At 38.9% G+C, this 10,469-nt stretch overlaps 1 protein-coding gene across 1 annotated transcript; it reads right to left on the minus strand.

The window, feature by feature from the left end:
- Positions 1–1,436: 1,436 nt before the first annotated feature.
- hapln1 (hyaluronan and proteoglycan link protein 1) lies at positions 1,437–9,269 on the minus strand. Its single transcript, XM_004072440.3, has 4 exons — positions 8,974–9,269; positions 4,926–5,249; positions 3,148–3,450; positions 1,437–2,994 (listed from the first exon to the last, which is right to left on the minus strand). The coding sequence occupies exons 1-4, from the start codon at positions 9,062–9,064 to the stop codon at positions 2,708–2,710; spliced, it is 1,005 nt and encodes a 334-aa protein (XP_004072488.1). The 5' UTR covers positions 9,065–9,269; the 3' UTR covers positions 1,437–2,707.
- Positions 9,270–10,469: the final 1,200 nt, after the last annotated feature.

Below are 10,469 nucleotides of genomic sequence, written 5' to 3' on the forward strand. Positions count from 1 at the left end.
TGCATTACAACGAGTCAAAAATCCTCCAAAGAATATAACATTTCCTCCAAATCACACATTTCAGAAAAAAATCATCACACTTAACAGGCCATTTAAATAGAATATTCAGGGGCTGTAGCTAAGATATAGTGGTGTAAAATGAGGCAAACTAATAAAGTAAATGTGGACTTTTTTGAGGATTTCTCTTTTCTGAGTTGGTTGTTTCTTCTATATCAAATATTCAACAAGTAAAGGAAGTTTCTTGCTGTTAATAAGCAGATGCTTTCTGAGAACAATCCAGTCTCAGAGTGCCTCCTCATGCAGCCGTCCCTTCTGCTTAGCAGTGACATTACTGCCACAGAACATCATTCCTTGGGGAACAGCATTTACTGGTGTAACCTTTGTGTAAGTTAGGTTGCTGTGGTTTTCACCGTGACTGCCCACCCTGTCATTAGACCAGACTTGACTTGTGATTAAAGGCTACTCGGAGGTGCCCCAGTGAGAGTAGAACCTGAAATCTGGCCTCATGAAATGCAGATGTCTCATGGCAGCTCAGGGGGAAAAATCTGGACCCTGCCTTCCAAATCTCCCTGAGATTTAACAAGATTTTACCCTTCACCTTGGCAACTGAATATGTTTTTATTGTCATGTCATACCTATTCCAAGACTTGGCTTAAGGTGATGCACTGCAAAAACAGGCTCCTTAAAAATGAGTCAAAATTCTTTTTGCTGTGGGGTTTTTACCACGTTGTAATGTTAGGAACCGCAGAGGCAACTAAAACAAAAATGATTTGCCTTGCTTCATTACAAGTCGTCGATCTGCTAAAAATCAAATACAGTCAGATAAATTCGACTGTTATGTGTTTTATATGTTCATGTGTCAAAAATGACGTGTTTCTTTAACTAACGAGAGTTGCTTTAACTAACACTTTGCGTTGGTGTCGTTCTGTGTTGACTTAAACTGGACTTTGTTCTTCAGGCAAAACATCCTTCTTAGAGATGGAACATTTTTTGTGTAAATAAAAGTTAATGTTACGGCTAAAGGGAAACACATGTAAAGTTAAGTTGTCTAATTTGTCAGTGTTACATGCATCACTTTTGATTTGGCAACTTAAGCATTTCTGCTTCATAGCTTTTTGAGTTTCCCTGCCTACTCACAAAAACACTGCAAATTCTTATGAAAAGGGGGCTGTGGTGCTGTGGTAGGGCGGGCTACCTCTGATTGGAACCTTGCAGGTTTGATTCTCACCTTGCCCGCCCATGTGGCGAAGTGTCCTTGGGCAAGACATTGAACTTTATCTTCCCTCTGGTGGAAGGTTGGCGCCAATGTTTGGGAGCAGTGTGTGAATGTGTGTGTGAATGGGACTGTGACTTAAAGCACTTTGGGCCTTCGATGAAGGTAGAAAAGTGCTATATAAGTATACGCCATTTACGCCAAAAGGAACACTGTGCGACACTAGTTTAAAAGTTGTACTCTTTATTTGAAATGTCACCAAAGAGGGGCAAACGATTCAAAGCATCTTTTAGCTTTTCATGCATGTGTGTACACACATCTAAAGTAAGTAGCATATGTCAGCAACCATGAATAGAAGAATAAAAAAAAAAATGTAGAAGTAAAAAGCACAAAACTAGAAAACACAGAGTGGTACAACTCTAACCCACACTGTAGTCTGAAGTAGACACTTATTGATTTCCAATTACCACAGAATGACTATGACTACATTTGGAAACTATTTGACATATAGGGATTAGTATGGCCTTAAAAACAAACAAAAAAAACCAATTGGAAATGCAACTGCTGGTTGGCTCAGTCAATTCTGACAAACTACCCACCAGTGTCTCCTTTCGCTTTTTCTCTTGTGGTTACTTATATACCACAGTTTTTTTGTACTGAGAAAACATCACTATTTCTATATATTCAGAGGTTTTAGTTCAGGTCAAGGGGACAACAGACTTACACAAGAACTATCTAATCCTGCTTGTATGAGTTTTAAACTACAAAAAAAGAAGAATTTTATTGGAATTTCACTTGTAAACTTTTTGATATCCCTCAAGAAGTCCTTAATCAAAATAAAATAACAAATTTTGTTTTAATCTAAACATTACGCAATGTGTTCTGCAAAAAAAGGAAATGTTTACATGTTTATTTATTGCTAATCAGGAGGTGAACCCTTCAATGAATGGGATTCAAAAATGATTAAAAATAAATCAGTAATGCTGCTTGCTTGTCTGAGTTAAAGAAGCAGTTTCAACACAAGTAATTGATGATAACTCAGCCGCAGTGAAACATGCATACATATAATCTCAACTGTCACATTTTGTCACATTGTAATCACTGTTGTCCTTCAATGATGTGATATCTGATAAAACACAATATCGCACTATTTAAGCAGCACATAATTTCTGCACAACTGCTCTCCATCTTCAACTTCACACCTTTTAATATTCGAAAGAAAGATGTCAACCATTCAGTTATTGTGTCAGTCACATCAGATGAACACCCAGCAGTCTTATACAGCTAGAAAAGAAAGAAGGCAACAACCGTTCTGTTTTTTGTTGCAGATGGAGGCAAGATTTTAAGTAATCGGGTCTTGTGTTATTGCAACTTTAGAAGAACATTGATTTCATGTTAGTTAATACCAAAGTGTCCCTGCTTTATTCTTGATTTTAAGTGGCAGTTGTTGCAGCTCTTTGGTGATTGTGGTTTCTCCATCACTTTCTGCTTCCCTCACTGCTCAGGCCTGAAGCAGTAAACACCGTACTTTTTCTTTTTGTCTGGGAATCCGACCAAACGCACTGCAGCTTCAGTAGGGCTGCAGTTTTTGCGGGGCTTGGAAACAGGGTAACGGACACTTCCGTCTGCTAGCCAGCCGGCGTTGCAGTGGTTATAGCCCTCAAGCTTCCAGGCTGCGAACATGTGGCCGACTTTGGCAATTTCTGCGTCTTTACGAAGGCATGCCTGAACAGCTTCATTGAAGGTCAGGTTATTATGGTTTGACAGCCAATAGAACTCCCCTGATGAGAAAAACAGACAACGTGGTCAAATCCATAACTTTCCAAAGTCTATATGATTCACCAGAGAATCTGTGATCTGGTTTTTCCAGAAAAACGTACAACTTTGATAAACAATAAAAATCACTATATGATTTTGAAAGAACATAAGCTTACCTCTTAGCTTAGAGGCATAGCAGAACACATCAAAGTGGCTGAGTTTCTTGTTTCGCTGTCCATAACTTCTGAGTCCAGGGCCTTTCCTGGACCCACCACAAGGCTCTCTGGGTTTGGTGATGGGATACTGCACGGTTCCGTCATTTAGCCAGCCCGCATTGCACCAGTCAAGGCCATCCTCCCAAGCCTCATACAGCTGTTCAAATGAGGCGACTACAGCACCCTGGTCTGCACAGGCCTTCTCAGCATGCTCAAAGTTTAGGCTGTAGCGACCTCCGTGAGGGGAGTATGGGAACACAACACCTGGAAGAGGGTCAAAATTATTTAGGACAACATGGCAACATTTGAACATATTTAAACTAGTAATCTTGATTTTTTTTTTTAACTTCATTAATTTTTTTCCAATGGTTTTTAGGATTAATCAAATTGTTGTTGGAACTATACAAATGCCTTAATTTCACGCCAGACAAGACTGCACTGAGTCGAGGTTTGTGAAGCACATTATTAAACTTCAGTAAAATTAGGAATAAAAAAAGCAAAATTTATGTGAATCAATAAAAGTTGAAACTTAGATGAATACATTTTCCAATTTGTGAGCAGTGGGCCAGCAATTTTTCAACCCAGTTGATGAACCAAAGTTATTATTTTATTTTATTTTTTAAGAATAAAAGATCAACCATGAACAAGCTAAAAAAAACAACTATGCAGTGATTTCAAAGCAATTAAAACTAATGAACTCATAATAAGATCTAAAATGTTTTTTGTTTTGGAGATGATCTTTTAATATGTGAATCACTAACAAATCTACAGTCCAATAAAAAAGTATGAAATGCAAGAAAAGTACCATAAGCTTCAAAATTAATGTAAGAGGTAAAATATGACAGTTTTCTTCCTTAAAAATGTTCTGTATTATTTGGTGAGTGTTCAACTCCTGGCACCCCCCCCAAAAAAAGAAACAAAAAAAAGAACTATTTCCTCACTAAACAGCTGGCTTTGGAGGACATCCAATGGATTCTCACATTCAGTTCCTCTAGAAAATCTCCTGAGGATTTCAGTGTTCAGTTGTGAGAGATTATGAAATCCGGTTGACCATTCATAATGTGAGAGCGGCGGTCATAGTGAAACTTTATGTGTTTGAATGGGAACCATTCAGAATGGTGGAAGGAGGACAACGTGGTGAATGGATGGATTGTACTTTAGACTTCTGTGCATCTTAAGAAAAATGTTAATTTAGATATTTAAGGTTAAAAATCTCCTAAAATACTCTATGACGTTTTACTTTTAATGAAGTGGTAAGAAATGGTTTTGGTGTATTTGTTTGTTTAATTAATATTGACTTTATTTGCTTTTTTACTGATATGGAGTGTTGTAGTTTTTTGGATTACTGTTGACACAATTTGCCAATGGGGTTCAGTTTAATCCTTTCATTTACTGCTTTAGAATAATGTAATAAAACACACAAATTCAAAGTTGTGCAGTGTAGCTATAAAATGAACTGATTTTTGAATGGAGGTTATCCTAACAATAACTTTTCCAGGATAAATCATCAGAAATTTTTGTGTGCTTAGAAATGTGCACCAAAAACAACCACGATCTCCTCTTTTAATGCTAAATACAATTCAAATGTAAAAATAGCTGCAACTTTTAAAGTTCTTTAAAAAAAAAAGGCTGTGAAATATTACTCTTTGTGTATTGCAGGAAACAGTTGCTACTAATGAGAAATTAAAACATCAAGGAAAATGTATCAAAGTAAAACAGGACAAAAAAAAGGAATTTACCATTTGAAAGACCAGACTCCACCTCCAAGATAATATCATGCATGACGTCTTCTTCTCCATTTTCGATCTCACAACGGTATCTTCCAATGTCGCCCATGGAGACATTTTTAATCACTAGTGATCCATCTTCGTCTTTGGAACCCCCGAGAAACACCCGGTTGTTAAAATTACCATTAGCCTTCTTATGTGAACTTATGGACAGCAACACGTCAGTCCAGGTGCCCTTATCGTTGACTTTGGTCCATTCAATTCGATATCCAGCGATTTTGTCGTAGGAATGAATTATGCAGGGCAGGGTGACACTGGCACCCTGTTTAGCTGTGACTGAACAAAAGAGAAGAGGATTGAGCTTATAAAAATAAAGTCATGACAGTTGAACTTTGAAATGGTATAAACTGGATCTAGAATATTTACTTCAAATTAACATTTTGCTTGAAGTTGATATAGCAAAAGTCTGTGGGCTGAAAAAAAAACCCATCTGAAAATACAATTTCCTGAGTCTGATTATTCACAGTTTGGGGCTTCAGGCAGTGTTCATCCCCTGGAGCCAATACTCCACCTCTGTCTCTTTCCTGCTTATGTCAAGTCTTGGCAGTTGTTTCATCAAGTCTTTTGTTTTCTTAATATTATCTTTCAGAATGAAAATCTGTTTTATCCTCTCCATCTGATTTATGTTAAATATGTCAAACCCAAAAAGGAATACAAAAAAAAAAAAATCTTTTGCCAAACTTCATTGTTCTTTCAAGCCAATCCAGGTCACCATTTACCTCTAAAGTTTTAGTGCAACTCAAAAGGTTTCCATCATCTCCCTGACCTCCATGCTCGGATATTCAAAGGTTTTCTGTGGAAGGCTCTAACTGGCAAGACGAAGTTTGTGCCAGGGAATAATAGGCACCAGATGAATAGACGTGGAGGACCTTAAAAGGTGCTCAATCACAAACATACTAACAAACTAAACTGAGTAAAAGTTTAGTTAAGCTCTGTTGTACCAAAAATTAATTGAACAGCCTTTGATTTTCTTGGAATCCGCCCAAAACAAGACTAAAATAAATATCTTGTCTGTAATTATCAAAAAATAACTCTTTTACCACCTTGATTTGTTTAATTATAAAGTATGCCAGATTGCTTTTTCATCTTAAATATTTAAAACTTTTTTTTGTTAATAAAGCTTTTCTTTGATTTACCATAGATCACCTGTATCTGTGTGTTGATTAGGATTCAACTCTAAAGCTCAAGTCTGGAAACAGACTCTCCCAGTCCTCCAGCCAAACCATGCTTCTCTACCTTATGAGCACTGGTTCAGTGGGAGCCTTTCTACATGAGAATTTGATTAGTAAGAAAGCTGCTGGCAAACTTAATCTGTCCCTCAGTTCCAGTTCATGCTACCTAATACTTCTTATTTTTCTGCCTCCCTCCAATCAAATTGTTCATACTCCAACTACTTCTGTTGCAAAATCACCACACCCAGTAACCCTGTTCAACTTGGTCAGTGAGATGCCAGGTGTTTTATGATGTAAGAAAAACTCATTTGCTTGTCTTTTTTATTAATGTCTTTCAAAGCAGTGCAGTGTTTAGAAACAGTCTGGATATTGTTAATTCTGCAGGGCTTTGCCTGTGTAAAATGACTTTTAAGGCAGTTTTGGGTAGTCATGGCTTAGTAGATGGAAGCTGATGGATCCAGGACAACTTTTGTGCCGAGACACTAGATTTTACAGATCAGAGAACAAGAACAAATAGATAAGGCTTCATTGGACACTTTTTGTGTGTGCAAAGTGAAAGATTGGCCACTGAATGTAGTTTGTAATTCTTAAAAGGTGTTTCTGAGGGCATATAAATGGAACATGGAACATATTACTTTTTCAAATTAGAATGAAAACTTCAGGCGGAGGTGAAATAATTAATTTTACTGTAAGACATTATCAGCCAAAAAAAAGAAAGAAAGAAAGAAGACTTTAATATTGAAGGTAATTTAAAAGTTTCACTTGCTTCTCTATTCTTCCACTAATGTGGCCCCTGGGAGGTTAGGTGTCTTGTGCCAATTAAGAAACAGCAAATTATGTAGCCACAGCCTCTTGGCAAATAAAAAAAAAGCTGTACTAGTACACCTGCCACAACTTTTACTTTCAAGCCAAAAGTGGGGCTAAAATGTTTTAGATAATATGCAAACGTATGGTCAAGCAAGTCAACTTGGACTTTTTTAAATGGGAAGCTTGGGACTGAAAACATGGCAAAGGACTAAGTGGCCACATGTGTGCAGTGGGACAATAAACAGCTGCAGCCAAGCCCCACTGCTATTTTACGACCAAGCACTTTGTAAAAGGTTGCATTAGTAAATGATTGGAACCATCTGTCTTTTTGCCATGCTGAACTGTAAATTAGCAATAACGCAGAGATCCAAGTCTGCACTACATTCTGAAACTACAAAAGTTTCATTTTGCTGTTTAATTTCTAAAACTGAATAAAAGTCAGTGAAAACCGGGTTAGAATCTGACACTGGAAATCTGCGACCTGCACACTGTTCATAGCAGTGTGTGCAACACTGGGCCACGCCCTCTGACAGAATTGCAAAGCATGAGATGCTTTACAACATCCCACTGATTTGCTCTCCTCCGGTGCTGCTGGCCTGTTTGCTTTAGAGTGGAGAAGGAATTAACAAGCACAGCTGGGACAAGCACAGCAAACCACCCCCTCCAGTCCACACTCATCCAAAAAAAAAACTCTTTCCTGTGTTCTGTCAAGCAGAAATACATAGCATGCACATTCGTGTTTGCAATTGCAAGCACATTTAACTGCTATTAAATAGCATTTAACTGCTATTGAGTCAAATTGTTAAATTTGACTCAAGATTAATAAGAGGATGCATCAGATCTGGTTCCATCAACAAGCCAGAACACACTTTCACGTCAGGCGCCAGCCCTATTCAGTTTCCAACAGAGCACCTTTTTCCATCAAGCTCAAGCAGCTGGGCCAAGCTTCACTAACCAATCGCCACAGTAAGCATTATAGTTAACAGACTGTTACCTCACAGGGAAAGACAGAGTCATTTGGCCGCCGTTCAGCACAGGGCTCTATATATTTGGCTGTGGGTCATTAATCTTTGCTCTGCTCTTGTCAGACTGTCTGTTACCATGGCTGCTCTCCAAACGCTCCCAGGGCTACAGTTAGTCAGTAGGTGTAATGACAGGCAGCACCCCATGAACAGAGAGTGTGTTCTTGTTACAGAAGCATAATCTGGTGCACGATATAGACATATGAACATGATAGTCACATAACTGGCCTGTGGGAGTAATTTCAACATTGTAATAAAAAGGGCTAATCCTTCCATTGTGTGTAACTTCATCTTGCAGGGGAGCTGTTTCCTCTCCACCTTGAAAGGAAACACCAGAAGAATCCTTAATTTGAAATCCACTGAGTCAGCTTGCAAGGCTGCTGAAAGCGCATTAAATATCACTCGATCCATACAGCATGAAGAATAAGAGCTAACCCTTTTTCTGCCATCATCACAGAAGTAGATTTGCTCTACAATTGTGTAGCTGACAGCCACTTCTATGTGCCATCAATCTACAACAAAATCATTTTACAGTAAATAATATATACATTCATTGGAACTTACTTGCTTTTCTCCCCCAGACTAAACAAAAGAATGTAAATTCAAAATGAAAAGACAAGCACTACTGGTCTAGTTTCATCTATTGCAGCACTTCTGACCTATTTAAACAACCAGCAGTTTTGGTTGCATGCTTCTCATTCAGTAGAGCGAGCAGTTATCCCCCCCTGAATGACAGGGTAATTTATTCACCAGCTACACTGTGTTGAGGAGGCCTGCATGCAAGTCGCAGAGTTAAAGGTTGAGTTGCATTCTGTCTGTGTGTTATACCCTGGAGATGACTCTCTTACCCATATTATCACAATGACCCTATTGTTGTATAGGCCTGTGCTGTAAAACCACTTTGCCTCCAGATCGTGCAGCTCCACATGCATTCATAAACAGCAGATGCTGAGACATGACCGTTACACGTTGAAGCATTTAAATTCATTTGAGTCTTACCTGTTGTTACCGAGGCGGGGGTTGGCTTTTCACAGAACACCCTGCCAGCCAGGGTCAGAGAGATCACTGTGATGCAGAGCAGACTCATCATTTTCTCCTTTTTTTCTGTTTGCTTTAGGCACAAAAAAGCTGTTCGGTGGGATAAAACCCCAATAAGAAAAGGTGTCTTTAAATATAAAAAGGACTAAATACGATCTGACACCAAATATTCTAGTTCACTAAAATGCCCCCTTTTTTTCTGATGGGGCAGCAGTCGTCTGTGGTGCTACTGCAAAATTTGGTCTCCTCAGAGGTCCAGACAAGTGCCTTTTATTGAAGCCTAGCTTGGTAAAGACCACTCCTCCTCCCCTCAGCCCATCACCATGCTTAGCTCCTTATGGTTCCCCTTTGGCACTTCTTTTATGAAATACTCCCTCCTCTCCCCCATGGGAGACAGAAGAAAAAAGAAAACCGCTAGACAATAAACTTGGAGATAATTATCCATCCTGTTGGAATTGGACAAAGGACTTGGAAAAAGAAATGCTGCAACTTTGGTATATTAATGCTTGTGAGATCTATATATTTTATTTTCTGTTGGTGAAAAATAAAAGCACGTTTGCTCTTATTTTTTTTGTGTGATTTTACTTTACTTCTTTTTTAATTAAAACGTATGTAAGTCAAAACTGATATATACAAACTCCCTATATGGACACAAGCATAGGTACACACTACAAGCTTGCATAAAACTTACTTGTTTATACAATTGCTTGATAAAAGCCTGTTAACTGTAACAGTGCCATTAAAAACACACATAAAAGGTCTGCCCAGAAATTGCCTCTTTTTTTCCCCCTTCTCTCTTCTGTTGCTTGTGTTCACTGTGTTCTCTTGCTCTCCTTTTGTTGTGATCTACTGTGACCACAAAGGTGAGAAACTGAAGTCAGCAAATAGCTGTGCTCTCAGCAGTTACAGTAAATTATTAGAGCTGGTTTTTCTCTCAGTTTTAGTGACTCTGAGTTTCTCCCAGCAGAGATAGCACATGCTCTGTGCGGACAGAGGAGCCCTGGGGAGGTCGGATGTGGACTCACAACAGGCCATAGGCCTTCAGGAATTGTGTGGTCTTTCCCAAACATTTTGTCAAGCTCTGCAGCCGTCTTTGAAAGATGGCTCCACGGACCAGGATGCCCCATTCTTGAGATATTGCTGCTCCATACTTAAATCATTACAGCTGGGACAGCCTAAGACGCTTTCCTCTTCACTCCTATCCTTTTTTTTTCAATGCCCCATCTGTCAGTCTTTAAGTCCAACCAGTAAATGACAGGCACAATACACAGAGGGTTTATGATGGATGATCCAGAAACCTGTAAGTCCCATTTTAGATTGCATCCTCTGGCCCCAGATAGCGGAAAAGAAGAAGGGGGCCCATCTAAGCAATGGCTAAACAAGCCTGCCACAGCCCCAGTGCGCAAGAGTAAATAATGAGCACACATGGCTTCAGCGTGAGGGCACTGCAGGCTCTC

This window comes from Oryzias latipes, chromosome 9 (assembly GCF_002234675.1).
Source record: "Oryzias latipes chromosome 9, ASM223467v1".
Classification (NCBI taxonomy): domain Eukaryota; kingdom Metazoa; phylum Chordata; class Actinopteri; order Beloniformes; family Adrianichthyidae; genus Oryzias; species Oryzias latipes.

Coding starts and splice junctions, on each gene's coding strand:
- hapln1 (XM_004072440.3), bottom strand. CDS start 9,064: ATGATGAGTCTGCTCTGCATCACAGTGATCTCTCTGACCCTGGCTGGC. Junction 5,250..8,973: donor CCCCGCCTCGGTAACAACAG/GTAAGACTCAAA, acceptor TCTTTTGTTCAG/TCACAGCTAAACAGGGTGCC. Junction 3,451..4,925: donor GGAGTCTGGTCTTTCAAATG/GTAAATTCCTTT, acceptor ACCCTCTTCCAG/GTGTTGTGTTCCCATACTCC.